Raw genomic sequence first — 16,935 nt, 5'->3', positions numbered from 1 at the left:
CCTCTGTCTATTTGAATGGCTCCCCTCCCGCTACTGATTTTGTAGGGACGTTTGCATTCTTATTCTTTGATTGCGGATCTACATCCCCACACATCGCCGAAGGAGATCCATTTTGATTTTGTTGCAAAGATTGTTCATTTTGATTAATAACTGAATTTTTAACCGTTTTCTCTGGTTTTCTCCTCCACTATTGTATCAGTTTTATAAAAGATTTCCTTTCTTTTCTGATAAACAGTCTACATTCATCGACACCGTGCATCTTGCTACCAAATCTGAAGCAATTAAAAAACTCTCTTTCGATCTCAAGCTTTTGTCTCCACCAACCATTAGTAGAATGAAGCGTGATATATTTCAAAATTCTCTTGACTGCCGCTAATCTAATTTTGACAGATTTGCACATATCGTTCTCCTCATCAAAATCTATTTCCAGTACCGTCCCGAGTGACCTGCCGATTTTCTCCAAATAGGCTTCGCTCCAATATTCAATTAGCAAATTATATAAATATATCTATATTGGCTTTGAATAGACTACCAAATGGATGGGATTGAAATTAGCTGTCCAGGGTTGAATATAAACCGCATACTCTTCTGCAAACCAGTTCTCCTGGTTGAGGATACAGTCTCTCTCTGATTAATTTTCAAAGAGTACCACGAAAAACCCCTTTGGGATGAATTTGATAACTATACGATCTCCCCACTTCTCATTCGCCCACTGTTTGATGTTTTTTCTTGGCCAGTTAAGACTGATGATCCTGGCGATCACTGCCTACTTCTCCCAGAACTCGTTGTCTTCTTCCATCTCAGCCCGAAGGTCCACCACCATCTCTTCTTCTTCCTCCACTTGTTGCTGCCCTTTTTGTCTTTCTGATATTCCTCTTGATCCGACATTAACATCCAACAAAATTTGCAGAGCCAGTTTATACATTTTTTTTTCCTTGTACATATGATTGTTATTGCAAAAACATATATTATTCTTTTTGGTGATCGTATTGTAATTTTTAAATGTAACAATAACCTAATAACTTTGTCAATGCTCTACCAGCTTCACAAGAACAAAATCCACTTGTTGTGTTTGATCTGACAAAGTGATCCTGCCAACGCTAACATGTGATTGCTTTCACTCCATAAATAAATCTTTAAATATATTCAAAAAATGACTTCATGATAAACTATTGTTAATATGTCCAAAACTTATTAGAAAGGGAAAAAAATTCAATGTCCACAATTTTTTCACAAAAAACACACCAATCCAGTTAATTGTAACATTGTGACTGTAACATACAATTTCACACTCTTTGTACAAAAACTATACATTGATCTCAATCGCTTAAAAAAAATAACAAAAAAAATGGCTTGCGCTTGTCTAATTTCAATCATAATCTTTACATATTTAAAGGCCATACATAGTTTCTTCTTACATTCTATACCCTTCCACTCATTGAAATCCACTAAATCAAATACTATTACAAATGCATTTTTACAAATCTTTTCACCAAACACTTCAACATATACTATTACAAATGCATTTTTACAAATCTTTTCACCAAACACTTCAACATGCATTCACACTCCAAACACCCAATTATGTGCTTAAAAAAAATATAAACTTACAAATTTTGATTAAAAAAAATATTGTTCTTTCAAATTAAGCTATTAGATTATAAGCCGACCCCATGTTTGAATATAACATATTTTTTATGTTTAATTCATTGTCTTGTTTTTTTGGACTTTGTACTCCTACATATTATTCATTTTAAACTTAAATTTAAGGCATGCAATTCTTGACAAAGCTTACATCGCTCTAAATGATCCTACGATGCATAAAAAACATAGAAACTGAATGTTATTTTCATAAATTAATTAACTCATGCAAAAGAGCACCACGTTTATAATTGCATCACCATGCCCACATTAGAACCTTCATTGTCAAGCATTATTGAAAAAAATATATGTGCATCCACACCGTGGTCCCCCTTTCCATACTCCATTTTCTAACATAAGGAATGACCACAAAAAAAAGGTCCCTACCAATACAACTAACTATTAATCTTTCCATATTGATCATTAATTTATTTTCCCTTTTTTCCCAACAAAAAAAATATACCCAAAAAGTCTTTGCATACCTTCTCTTCTACATTTCACTTCTATATCAACTTGTGATATATCTCGACAACTTTCCGAACACAATATGCATACACCACATATACAATGAAGAAGAAAAAAAAATAGACAAAAAAAACCGCATGGGTCCTACACATATTCAACTCTCCAAAAACATACCCTTGCCTATCAGCTCACCGTTGCATGCAAACTATGCAACTGCTAGTTGTAAAACATAGTCAAGGTACAAGTGAGACCTCTCATCTACTTAAAAATGAGAGTTGCATGCACCTATGTCCCCTATAAAATTGAACCGACTACAAGCTTGTTACTTAATCATTTCAAGTAATTTTGACTATATTGCACTTGGAATAGTGTCTAGTTTCTAGTAAATCTTCATATCTAATTTGTTATAAAGTTTTAAACTATTTTAATATTGTAATTAATATACTCTTTGTTTACATGGGCTTGAATGCTTCGACATAACCAATTGATACATTAGCTACAAGAGACTTAAATAAAGATTAAGTCTTACACTTTATTAAATAATGTATTCAAGGTAAATCAAGAAGAATGGAAGCAATACTTCAATGTTTTAGAATTACGTCTACTATATACTTTACTTTTGATAAATTTTGTGCAAGCCACTCTTTTAGCATTGACATCACTTTGTCCTATAGTTTTTGTAGTTTCTCTAGTGATGATGGGGTTAATCTAATTAACCAAATAACCTGGATTATATTTACTATTTGGTAGTGGAAATAAGAAGGGGGATTCAGAATGATAAAATGGTATTAGGATGTGACATGTCACATGTTATTATGATATAATACTAGAATATTTGTTCCAACTCCACTTCCCTGATAATGATAGTTTACCCACCCGACATCCTCTGTTATATAACCCTCACCTTGGGTCTGGGTTTTCTTTTCCTACATGGATGTCCCGAACTATTTTCTAATTTTATTGTAGGAAAAATTATTCTGGGTTTCTATTTTATTTTTAATTTCTCTTTTTTATTTTTGTTGTACAAGTCTGCTATTCTGGGTTTCTATTTCACTTTTAATTTCTTTTCTAATCTTTATTGTACAAGTCTGCTGAATTATGAATTCCTTCTTTCAGTAAAAGAAAAATGATAAAATTGTGGATAACAAATAACTTTCACATGAAAATTTCTTGATTAATTTTTTACAGAATAAAAGATAATTTGTGATTAATTTGCAAAGAATAAAAGAAAACAAGTAGATTAAAATTTATCAGATTATATAGTAGGGATTCTTAAATTTTTTGTTCTACTTGTTTCTTTTCTCTTCTTTCCTATTTCAGATATGCATATGTGTTCTCGAACCTGTTAATTTATTTGATTTTTTTTTCAAAAATTTAGCCAAATCTTATTCAAGTTTTAAACAAATTTACGTCAAATTTGCTAGCTCCTCTATCTCACACATCTTTGTTAGATTTGTTGGTTCCTCTATTTGACAGTCACACATGTTTGTCAAATTTACTGGCTACTATATTTATCATCATGATGACAAATTCTATTACATTGAACAACCAACAAATGCAAACTAAATGAATTCACATCCTCCACTTTTTCAATGATGACATTGATTGAATCATTGATCGGTAATATAAAACATGGAAAACGTCAAGGTCTGAGAAAGAAAGAAAAATAAAAAATGATCTAGAAATTTTAAAAAACGTAGGAGAGGGGACAATCTGTGCCAAGATAAAAGTTGTCTGTTCAAACATTTTCATTCTCTTCCTTGATGATCAATAGGGTGCGTCATAATTGGTGTATAAAATCATTCTTGAAAGAGATTTGGTGAACACATTAGTTTTTTGTTTAGATACCAGAGAAAAGTGTAGTTTCACTTAGTTCATTTTTAATCAAATTTCAAATGAAATAATGTTGGATTTTTATGTGTTTCTATCTAATATGAAATATAAGATTCTTGATAATTGTAATGGTGTTGGGTATTCTTATTTAACATATATAAATTTTTCAAAATCTTTTAAATTTATATGGTTTGACAACTTCCTACTATAGTAGTAAAATATTTTGTTTTAGTTAAATAGAGCAATGGTTGGCACTTTTTAACTACTCCTGTCTACAACTCTAAATTGAAAGAGGAAAATATCACTAGATGTTGAGAAATACTAATTTATTTATATATCATCTCCTTCAATCCAAATAGATTTATGTTAAAAATCAAGGAACATAAATTTTTCATTGTTTTCAACAAATTGAAGAGCCCAAAAATCTTTAGAATTTGTAAGATATCTACAAGGTCATGGCTATAAAAACTTTAAGGTCATGGACCATGAAAATTGATGATCAAATTTCAATCTAGAATAACAAAACATTTTCATTTTATAGCTTTTTATTTGTGAGAAATAGGAAAGTATGGCATATAGATCAAAATTTGATTGAACATTATGCATTTACCATTTATAAAATTATAAGATGTCAAGACCTAGAAAGCATAGAGTGAATTTATTAAAATATTAATAGTTAGAAAACATATTTCAAAGGGTTCATAATCTAGTATACAAACATGATATCTTTTGTCAAATTTTTATTCAAGAAAATACCATTCTCTCAAATACTATGAGGATGAGCACATAAAATTTCAATAGTTGCATCAATCTAAATAATAATGAGTATAATTGTAGAACAGAAAGTACATAAATGTAGATAAGAAAATTATGATTTTAATTTGTGTAAAAATGAAGTTCTCACTTTAGGCATATCGAAGGAAACATTTTGCAATTTATTTATAAAAGAAGCTAATACTAAAATCAGATATATTTCTTCACACAAGAATAACTCTCTACATAAAAACAAAACTAAGCAAAATGAAAATAATAATAGAATCTATCAACTTTACTAATAATTTAATATATCTATATTGTTTATACCAAACAAATAAAAAGAACGATGTATAAGATTGTGTCCTGAAACCAACCAAAATTTTAAAAAGAAAGAGAGAGAAAAGTATCAATATATAAAACTTGACTACTCGCCTTCAAATATATAAAATTATTGGACAAGTTATTTTTGTGTCTTATATTTCAAATTATTTTGGTCTCATCCATTTTCGTTAAGATTTGAGCACTTGATATGGCAAAAATACCATTGGCTATCCTATAAGTTTTTTTCCTAAAAGTTAAAGTTTGAAAAATGCATGGTACGGTCCTGTAGGGAATGGTACGAGCCTGCACATGGTTGTAAGAGTTATTTTTGTCTTGTACCTTTTGAATTCAATTGGTTTCATCTATTTTAATGGTGTTGTAAGCAAGTTATGACATTTTTGAATTGGTTGTCTTGTAGTTTATTTTTGTTGAAAGTTACAATTTGAAATATCCATTGGTACGGTCCTATATGACCTTGTACGGGTATTAAACTGATTGTAATGATTATAATTGTCTTTTACCTTTCTAATCCAATTGGTTTCATGCTATTTGGTTTGATTTTGTTCAAGTTATGGCGTTTTAGTGAAAAATGTTTTGAACCTTACCTAGGGTTTCTAGCGAGTGAAAATAATTCATAACTTAACTTTCCACAATTGTAAATCCATGAAAATTGGTGGAAAGTTCCTTTTTCATGTCCTCTTCAACCTCTCCAAAGGATAAGTCTTGACGAGTTCATTTGTGCAAGTTATTTAGGATTGTTGGTCTCATTTTGCAGTGTAACTATTACAAAGTCTTAGTTGAAGGTTGGTTTAACAAAACAATGCAATGTTTGAGTTTTTTGATTTGTAATGATGATTTTTATTCCATCAATATGCATGGTGAGAGGCCATAAGCAGGCCAAGATTGTATGTCCTTGGTGAACTCTAGATAATGTATGTCAAATAGGCTAAAGAAGTGATGTGCCTAAGTTATGAATCCAGAATGAACCTATAATGTAAATGATCAAAACTTGTATGTTTGAGAAAGAACTCCTTCCTCTGCATCATAGTGCCTTGTATGATTATATAATAACCATATCAAGATAAAACTGTTAGTCTATATGATGAATATATTAAAATGAATGTGTTAAATCAATTGAATAATGATTTTGATTCTTTATTTGGATTATGATAGTGTTGGTATTTTATTATTGATAATTTTTTAAGGTAGCATCCACTATCTTATTGTGAATCATAACTAAGCATATGATTTTCTTAAAGATGGGATAAAAATGATTAAAAAATTGTACAAGTAGGTTGTTATAGGCTATTTGATTTAATGTTGAGGAAAAGAATTTATACAAAATAAACCACTTTGGCTAGTAATTTTGTGATATGCCTCATTAAGTATAGAGAATCTAAACTCTACAATAGGTTTATGTCAAAAATTAAGACACATAAGTCATTCATCATTGAAAAAATAAATAGCTCTTAGAAAAGCTTTGTGATTTTCAAAGAGAATATTAGCTTATAGTTGTAAAAAAATTATAACCTTAAAACAATGAAAAATGATAATCCAATTGCTATCTAATTGCCTACATTAACATTTTATATCTTTTTAATTTTTGAAACATGTGAAAGCATGATATGTAGATCAAATATGTATAGACTAGTAAGAGCTCATTATTTCGAACACTTTTGGATATTAAACTTAGAAAGAAAGAAATGATATTATTAGCAAATCATTGGTTGGGAAAAATATTTGAAAGTTGATGTAACCTAGTATAAATATGATATTTCTTTTTTAAGTTATTTTGTAGGAGAAATACTACCCCTTCAAACACTATGGGGATGAGAAAATGAATTTGTGAAATACATTAAGAAGCATTTTCTTATAATGCATTTATTATTGAGATAATGGAAAAATTAAATTATATATATTCTTGATATAAGAACAATATAACATAAGACTTAATTTCAAAGTTCTTACATTAAAGAAAAATTCCAATACATAAAAAAAAATTCAAATTAAAAATTTGATCAACTATGTCAAAGACTAAAACATCTATGATGGTGGGACTACTCATTAACACCTAAATTTATGCCACATAAAATTACAATTTCTTTACACATAGGTCACAAAAATTATAGTTTGCTACATAGAGTAATTGGTATCCCTTCTTGAAAAATTACTATTGCCTTTACACATAGGCCACAAATATTGAATAGATACCTGAAGACACATAGATGTCAGGATTGTCATATAGCCCTCAATGCTTCTGCATCAATCTATATGAATGGTGATTAAATCACCTATACTAATTCTAAAATATCTATATGATTTGTAAAACAAATTATATCTAACATGCTATCATGGACTCAACCTCACTAAAAAGTTATAAATATAAACAGACATTTATATTAATAAGAGGCTAAGAAATATTTATCTTTGGCTGTTTGGTGCATTAAACACATGTAAAAACAAGTGAAATCTCCATTGGCACTAAAATACAACCACAACTAACAATATAGTTATTTGATAACCAATCAATACCTTACATTTTTTAATGACAATACACTACTCTATCGTAATAAGAGCAAACATGTCAATGAAAGGTAGCTCTGTGTCATTTCGCAAAGTCTCAAACTCCTGAATTTTCTTGTAGGACATCTCTCCATAGAAAGCTCTGAACTCTGGATACTTGAATGGTTTGTAGAGACGAGGATGATTTTCATCAATTAATTCTGGAGGTGCATTTATAACTACCTCATCAGAAAAGTAGTAAAAATATGGCAGCGACACGCGAGGAGTCTCACATTCTTTCATTATAACTCTGTGTATGCAGTTCCATATCCTCCCATTACTCCATGCCTTCATGCAGTCACCCATCAGAACAATGAAAGAATTTGGCATAAATTTCACTTTTGCCCACCTTCCATACTTGTTCTGAACCTCAAGACCACCATTCTTATCCTGGTAGAGTATGGTTATAAAATCATGATCAGCATGGGGTGAGACTCCTCCTGTTTTATTTGGTGGTATATCATAGTAATTCAGGCGAAGAAGAGCATAAAACTGAGATTCATAATACTTGCTAATTGTAAAGCTTCTGAAAATTATTTTGATGATCTCGATCATCAACTCTTCAACGTCAGAAGTGTATTCCTGGATGATTTTGCTAAAAAGTGAAAAACATGTAAGATTACAAATATTTATATAGATTGAATATAAAGTTTGCAATTGTGAAATAGAATAAATGTACTTAAAGAATTTTAGATTTAACTATGTTTATCTTTTTTACATGTATGAAACAATATAAAGACATATACATATAATGTATATATACAATAATCAAATATTAAGCTTATCCCTCCGGCCCCAATCTTATCCTGGAATAATTTCAGGCGAGAGAGTCGAACCCAAGACCCCGAGAAGAAAACCCAAGACTTAAGACCAACTACTCTAACCCGTGGGGGCTTCTCTTTGACATATTATTGAGGATCCTTCTTTTTGACATATTATTGAGTAAGAAAGTATTCAAAAGAATATGATAGAAGGAGATCAAATAATTTAAGATGTAATAGTAGAACTATCCAGTTATAAAAAGATCAATTGGTGATACACTAAATAACAAAAGAAAAATCTTAAAAAAGAAAAAATTGAAAAGAAAAGAAAAAAAAAGATATAAGAACCCATCCAAAATGAAAAATTCCTCTACCAAAAAGATCTCTAATATAAGAAATTGTAAACTCTATTATTAAAAAAAACTCAAAAAAGGAGGTGTAAGTGTTGTTGTTACATTAGCTTAAGGATCTATAGAACATCCCACAAAAGAAAGAAGCAAAGAAAATACTATAAAGCTCAAGAACTCATTAAATACAAAATGAAATTGGTATTAAGAAATTACCAGATATGCGAATTTCCTTGAGGCCACAGTTGATCTGAAAACTTCTGAATGGCATCACGATCTGGAGCTCCAGGAACACCAAGGCTCTCGTAAAAGGGCAGTGCAGGCAAATCAGAGATGTAGCCAAAGTCCCTTCTTGGAAAAGCATTTTTCTGTCTGGTCTCCTTGGGGAGTGCAAATGCATCTCGAGTAGCTGAATCCATCCCATCAATGATCTCCTCCTTAACTCCATGATTCGCCACCACAAAACACCCCCATTCTTCACAAGCCTTTCTCACTTCAACATACGTACTTTCTCTAAGAAGAGAAAGATCAATGACAGGTACTTGTTCTCCCTCATTCTGGCCTATGATTGTGTCAGAATCCATTGTTGAGGTAATAAAAGGCAATGAGGAAACCCTGTTCGTCATGGAGATATAAAGGGCTCACTAGGCAGTAATGGTGTTTGTCTTGTCCATGGAGCATCTGTCGACTGGAGATAACGAAGATTCTGCCGCTCGATGGAATTTTTCTTCTTTTAGAAAAACAACGATTTAACGAATCTTACATTATAATACTGTTCTTTCTGAAGTTGTTGGTTATATCTAATTATAATTTGAATTTACTGTAAAAAGTGAGGTCACAAGTGGATCCTCATCTCCTTAAAAACAGGAATTGCAAAACAGGAATTGCAGACATCTGTGTTCTCTATAAAATCAAATGATTCCAAGCCGGCCAGCTCAAAGGGCCAGCCTTAAAGAGCACACACTAAGCTGACAGATTGCTTAGGTGGCTCTTGTGGGGCTCATTAATTCCGTTTTCCCTTAGGGAATTGGTTTTGCCCTAAGCATCAGACCAAGAATCACCAATCCCAATTCCCCCAAACATAAACCTAGTCACAACATATAGACCTTATCACAAATAGGTTAGTGTCCATTACTATTATCTATGTCTTTTATTTTCACTAGAAAATAAAAAATTTACATTCTTCTAGTCGAATTTCTTATAGTATTTAAGGATTAATCATTTTTAGTGTTCTTTGATAGAAATTATTATCCTTCTGTTACTATCCCTTCAGACTCATACATTATCTCTTATAGGAACCCTCATCTAAACCTATCCATATGTTTTCCTTCCTCTTCCTTATTTCATTATCCTTCCTTTTTTCCTCTATTGTTTTCCAACCTACATGATGTCCCACCCTGAATGTCTCACAATGAAGACCATTTTGATAATGAGCCCCTATTAGATGATAATAAGTTTGTCAATCAACAAAATTGACCACCAGTTGTCCCTCCTTCAAAGTAACTTACTTGTTAATGACACCTCATCCTCAATCTCTTCACTCACATACCCCTTAACAGATCATCATCATTCGTCTTCAGGGGCTCTAAATGTTACAAGGTAGAGGATATATTATCTACATTCAAGTTTCCCTTTATAGTCAAATTATCCTACCTTCATCCCACTCTTCTAGTAGACCTCTTTTCTTTTTCCTACCACTCATTATTCCTTCACCTAAATTTTCATGCCTACTCCTCATGCAACCCACATTTCTACAATTTATGTCTCTCTCTACATTCTTCCTTTTAACTATGACCATTGTCCCTTTAGGCAATTGCTTTACCTCCTATTCTTATTTGCCACCCTTTCAACCCTTACACTGCACTTCTCAAATCATAATAGAGATGAGAATTCATCTCTTAGATGTTTCGAGTCCTACTATAATTTTTAAACCAAAATTTACATCTTCTAGGTGGAAATAAGTCTCAATCTTCTTGCCTTCCATTATAATTTCTTACTTCAACATTACATTTTCCAACTCTAATTTAAAATTATCAATTTCATCATTTCCTACTAAATTGTCTCCTAGATTCGACTTAGAGGATTATATTATGGTAATGAATTCTATCGCATCCTTATATGAAGAGGAATTATTTTCATCTACTTTTACTTTAATGTGAGGGTTTAGCCCTAAAATAAACCATTGAACTCATTTTTCTTATGTCAAGGTTCTTTTGGTTTTCTAACCTTACTTTTAAATTTTTTTATTGATTTCATCTTTGTTTTTTATCTTCAATATTTTATTTATGGTTTTTTGTTCATACATTATGTGAGTGGAAATTTTGTCAAAAATAGGTCACTCAAATCTCTCCATGTTTTATCACGCTTAAAGGGAAATTTTTAATGCAACATCTTAGCATGCCTCATCATTGAGGTTATCCATAAAATCATATAATTGGGTCTAGTCATCATTAATGATAACTCCACTCCAAAGGGAGTCAAAGGTAAGGATATTTTTTCCAGTATCCTTGATGCCTCTACCAAAAATAGGGAGCTTAATCATATGTGCATCCATATTTAGAGGAGTTAGATATTTTTTTGATTTATTTTGTATGGTTAGGGATTATTCTCTCTCCTAATCAATTATATACTCTTGGATCTCTTTCTCTCCTTTTATCATGTCTTTTTGTCTAGATTGCTACCTCATATTCGTCACCCATTTTAAAATTATATGCTACCTCTCTTATTTACTTCCTATTCTTCCCTATAAAAACCATATCTATAGTATCCCTACAAATAAGTTCAAACTTCTCCAAGTTCATTGTTGCCTTCTATTGTTTCAACTTCCTTATTATTTAAGTTAGATTTGTCTCTAAAGTTCTAATTTATGTTATAGACTACTCTATTTCTTTAAATTCATGAATTTCATGTTGATTAAGGATCCACCTTTCTCAATATTATGGTTTTTATCAATTACATCCCTCTTGATACAATCTCTAGATGCTTCTCACATTTTTCTAACCTTTTTCATTTTTTTTCCTCTCAATCCTAGATTTATTTCAACATTCTTTCTTCTTCCTTCTTTTTTATAATGATCATTAAATACTCTTCAAAACCTAGTTGAATCTCACAGATAAATTCTTGTACTCTCTTGTTATCAAAATTTTCCATAAATATTTAATTGATTTAATATCAATCCTTAACTCCATTATTTTTAATAACTTGAGTTATCAGGGGTAGTACTATTTGAGACATCTAATGTGCAACCTCAACTTGATTTTTAATACCTATGATGATCTTTGTCTTGTTTTATATTTTAACGAAGTAATTTTACAATACTTATCTTCTAGTACACTTATGGTTTTTCGTCATAAGTCTCCATTAGGCCACTCTATTTTTCAACTTAATATGAATAGATCTAACTACCCTTTCAAGAATTTTGGAAAGGAATTGATAGGACATCATGGATTTGTATAAAATCTTTTTTCAAGGGCTAATGTATTTCATCTAGGACTATGCATGAAAAATCTTATCAATAGCAATCTAGATCATTAATGCGGGTGGTCCCTAAAAGTCAATCTCTAAGAATTAAGGGTAGATTAATATTTATCCAAGGCTAACCCTAAAGCTATTTGTGCTCTAGATATTTGAAAATGGATATATTTTTCATAGATATGGATAGAGGTTGGTTGGATTACAATATAGGTTGCATAGATATGGAGGCTTTTTAATTGGTCACTCTTTTTATTTTTGAAAGGAATTGACAGGGAAATCATTGCTTGGATAGGGAGGTTTTCAAATTTAATCACATCATAAAGCACTTCCCACTTTCTTTGGGTGGTTATGTGCATGTAAAACATGTCATGTTGTGACTAGTCCAAGAAAGTGACTAGGTGGCACATAGGAAAATATTACATTTAACATATGGCATTGGCTTAGTCATTAAAGGATTATCTTTTGTTAGGTTTTAATTAGTTCATAGAACTTATAGAAGTCTAAATTGCATTAAGTAGTTGAGAAATAAGGTTTAATATTAGCACATGCTATCTTACTTTTAGAGAAAGTTGTATAAAGAATCTTAGAGTTGAAAAGGAAAAGATGTAAACAAGAGCAAGTATCAGGGAAAGGGATACCCAATAGTGATGGAAGAAGAAGTGGAATTAGGGTGAGGGAAAATCTAATATTGCTAAATAATATGATAAAGGGATTAGGGAAAGGGATTAGTGATCATGGATATAGAGTGCCAAATGAACTTTTTGGTAAAGGAAAATATGATAGTTCAAAAGGTTTATGACTTAAGAGAAATGGTTTAGGAATCACTAATGTGGTGTGCCTAATTCTCTAGAAGAAAAAACAGCAAGGTAAATAGAGTGGAAAACTTTCAAGATTCAAAGATTGGTTTTGCCATATACCTTATAACTTTTAGGTATGATGGTATGAGTAATCGTTCAAATATAGCTCCCACATGGAGGAAAGGAGATGGAAAGTGGGGTGAGGGAAATGAGTAAGGAAAATAATAAAAGACAAATTTTGAGACTTAAAGAAAAAGTGAATCCTCAAATTGTGAATTGAGGATGGTGAATAGTCAATACTAAAGGAAGGAAGCATAGAACAGATCAGTGGAGAAGTGAGGCTCATGGATTAGTCTTTAGCTTAAGAAGTATATGATTATATGAAGACCTAAAATCCTAGGGCCAAAGGCAAAGACAGAGTAGGTAGGTAATGGAAGCATGGGAAAGCCATGATAATGCCTAGGTAATAAGTAGGCTAAAAGACTAAAACAGTCAAAATTCTTAGACAGAACTGAAAATGTTGGGTTTCAAGGAAGTAGAATAAGGATGAAAAAGTCTTTGTAAATGAGTCAAAAATGTGGTTTCAAAACCATTCACACCCATTGTTTGTACTTTGCATATATGTCTACCATAGCAATTGTAACTACAAACAAATAGAATTGTTGTATCCTTTATGCTTTGATGGATGTCCATACCCTATTCCAAAGCTCCCATTTTGGCACAGGCTAGGAGGATGCTGGCAAAGATTTTAAAGTCTGTCTTTGCAGCCAATCACATTTGCTTGAAAGTTACCAAAAGATTTTAAAAAAAATCGACTGTGAATAACTCTAATCAAGGCATTCCATGAAAATACATTTCTTCGAGGCATTCTGTTAAACTTATCTATGCTTCCACATTCTGTGTATCCTGCAGTCATGGCAATCCATGATAACATATTTATTTTAGGTATTCTGTCGAATCGTTCACGCCCCTTGGCTATGCTTCCACATTTTGCCTACATGTCTACCAGGTTGTTAGCAACTACAACATCTGACAAAATTCCCTTCTTTTATCTCTTGACCGATTCCATGCCATGTTCCCAAGCTCCTGTATTGGCACATGTAGGGAAGTTGCTTGCAAAGGATGTGAAGTTGGCTTTACACCTGCAAATTGCATTTGCTTGAAAAAACCCTGAGGCCTTTACCACATTTCTTTGAGGCATCCGGTCAAACATTTCACATGCCTTGTCTATGCCTTCACATTTTGCATACTTGTATATCAGACTATTTCTAAGACTACAACATCTAAAAGCTCCCATTTCAGAACAGGCTGGAAGTACGCTGCCAAATGGAAGTAACCAGGGTTGGAACTGGAAGCATATGTTGACAAAGTGCGACTGCCTCCTGAGAATCTCCATACCTTTCGTTCGCTGCAACAAACATATTAAATGGGAGGCTTTATTTCTATTAGTCCTTTCAAACTTTCACAGCGCGGCAAAGCGATTTGAATTTGCTCCGGCTTACGTCAAACTCTCGCAACGCGGCAAAGTGATTTGAATCTGCTTCGACTTACGCAACGGTGATTTGATTGTTGACTGCGACGGTTTACGGAACAGTTTAGGAGAACGGCAAAGGGGAAACGGAATTAATGGACCCCACAAGAGCCACCTAAGCAATCTGTCAGCTTAGTGTGTGCTCTTTAAGCCAACCCAGCTCGGAGGTGTGATTTAGTTCTCTATAAAATCACATGTCTAGTAGGTGTCCTTCTGTATACATTTTCATTACTAAACTTTCATTTTCAATTTTAAGGAAGGATTTAGATCATTGGTTTCTTATTATAGTAAATGCGTTGGCTGTTTAAATGGATCAAATTCATGATATGATATGAATAATCAATCAATTAATTATAATAAAAAAACTTGTTTGGGAGTTTTTTTAGGTTTTATAAAATGATTTACACCTTCAAATCTTAGTTATAGATGGATAAGAGATCAGTTCACATTTCAAAAAAAATGGAGGTTCTATGATATTCCATACAACCACTACATGTTCTTAGAGTTAGTTTGCACCACACTCAAAATGTAAAGGAATCAACTTGATTGAGAAAAGTAGTACTTTAATATTTAAAAATTACCCTTCTCATCTACTTTACTTTGGTGAGTATTTTATATACAACTTGTCTAGCAGTTCTATAGTTTTGGTACTTTCTCTAGCTATGAGAAGTGTCATTTATAATCAATGTGTTACATATCAACAAATTATAGTCTTCCTATTTGGGAGACTCTAGAGATTGAAGAAAACAAAAACCTTCAAGAATTTTTGTTTCATTAAATAGGAAAAATTCTAGATGTTTTAAATATGTCATCCCTCTCTCTCTCTCATTACGGACATTGAACGAACATCAAATAATAACCGATATTGATATGCTCTAACTTTTGTCTAGTCATCCATCATGCCCTTTCCTGTGTAGAGCCTGACCTCTACCCTAGAACTCCTACATGTTGAAGTAATTAGGGATCTCATTGAGGAAAAACTCACAATAGAATTTCCTAAAAAAGTATTGTAGGCACTCATTGTTATTGCATTGAAGATGTTCTAAAACCATCTATTGAATAGTGCACACAAGTTAGATTTCAAAAAATAAAAGTTTAAGTCGCTCATAAGATAGTTTGTCTACATAAAATTATCTTAAATCTTCTATCTTGCTGGACCAATTGTTGATTTTCCCCATGAAGGCTTCACTGAGTGAACATAGATTATATCACATGCATTCATGACATACTAAAAAATCCCCCTATTTTCCAAGTTCGACTGACACCCAAATTCAAGTATATGCCCAGTCCGACAAATGCATTACCTTCCATTGATAAAGTTCAAAGAAAATAAAGCCATTTAACAACTACCAGACATCATCATGCTAATAATATTAAACAACTTACATGCTGTTTATTATTTGGAATAGTATTTTTTGCCCTGCAAACTTCATCACCTGCAATTTTCTTTCTCAGAAAAGAGAGCTAGGCAAATCGTGCTATGAAGTTGGAGCAGGAATGCCGACATACATCATCAAGAGCTGGTCGTCCCTTTCTTTTGCGTGTTTCATCATGTACTGAATAAACTCCCTATTCTGGAATGACCTGTAAAGCTGTGGGTGCTCTTCATCTATAAGCTCTGGCGGTGCTTTTATCTCCATCACCTCTGGAAATACATTAAAGAAGGTCATTGACAGACGAGACTGTTGTTTTTTCACCATCACACGGTGTTTCACATTGAGAACTCTGCCATGACTCCATGCCTACAAATGGGTATGACCAGTTTTAACTTACAGAACCAATTTCAAGATACAACATTTCTAGAGTGAAAGACAATTTGTTTCAAAAAAGATTCAACCACAGAAGAAAGGAAAAATACCCATTACCAATCTCTCCCTAGCCATTCAATTCAAAGTTAATGAAAGAAATGATACCTGAAAACCATCGCCTGCCACTGCAATGAGGGAGTGAGGAATGGGTTTGACGTCCATCCATTCCCCTCCCTTCAAAAATTGAAAGCCCCCTGCTTCGTCCTCCTGTAGTAGGGTGATGTTGTTTCCATCTATGTGGGATGGACTATCCGTGCAATCAGGAGATGGTTCAGATGCCACGTCGTACATGTTCAAGCAGAAGACGACCCTGTCACGGTTGAAGTGTGATTCGGAGTACTTGCCCACTCCCAGACTCTCAAGAATTATCTTCTGGACTCTTTTTTAAACTTCTATCATCTTGCTTGTGTACTCTTGCACAACCTCGCTGATAAGATCAGATCAACTCCAGTCGTCAAGGGCGAAGAAATTATGGTTTTTTTTCATATACAAATGTAGAAATAAGTACTGTAATTTGGTTGTTTATTGTTTCTATTTTTAAATTAGGTCATAGGTGGGTCTGGCATGAAATCAATGGAAGAAGATCCCGAGTTTAAATTCTACACATTTTGCCAGTTTAAAAATGGAACTGTTTGATCA

At 32.4% G+C, this 16,935-nt stretch overlaps 2 protein-coding genes across 2 annotated transcripts; both read right to left on the bottom strand.

Annotated features, from left to right (window-relative positions):
• Nucleotides 1–7,572: 7,572 nt before the first annotated feature.
• LOC131079174 (probable inactive 2-oxoglutarate-dependent dioxygenase AOP2) lies at nt 7,573–9,270 on the bottom strand. Its single transcript, XM_058017081.1, has 2 exons — nt 8,903–9,270; nt 7,573–8,173 (listed from the first exon to the last, which is right to left on the bottom strand). The coding sequence occupies exons 1-2, from the start codon at nt 9,268–9,270 to the stop codon at nt 7,573–7,575; spliced, it is 969 nt and encodes a 322-aa protein (XP_057873064.1).
• A 6,696-nt stretch (nt 9,271–15,966) lies between these two features.
• Nucleotides 15,967–16,587, bottom strand: LOC131079175 (2-oxoglutarate-dependent dioxygenase DAO-like). The gene is made up of 2 exons (XM_058017082.2): nt 16,402–16,587; nt 15,967–16,230 (listed from the first exon to the last, which is right to left on the bottom strand). Exons 1-2 carry the CDS (start codon nt 16,585–16,587, stop codon nt 15,967–15,969), a joined length of 450 nt encoding a protein of 149 aa, XP_057873065.2.
• Nucleotides 16,588–16,935: the final 348 nt, after the last annotated feature.

The sequence above is a fragment of the Cryptomeria japonica genome, chromosome 10 (genome assembly GCF_030272615.1).
Source record: "Cryptomeria japonica chromosome 10, Sugi_1.0, whole genome shotgun sequence".
Lineage (NCBI taxonomy): Eukaryota > Viridiplantae > Streptophyta > Pinopsida > Cupressales > Cupressaceae > Cryptomeria > Cryptomeria japonica.
The sequence above is the reverse complement of the archived record's forward strand: the minus strand, read 5'-3'. Positions and strand labels throughout refer to the sequence as shown.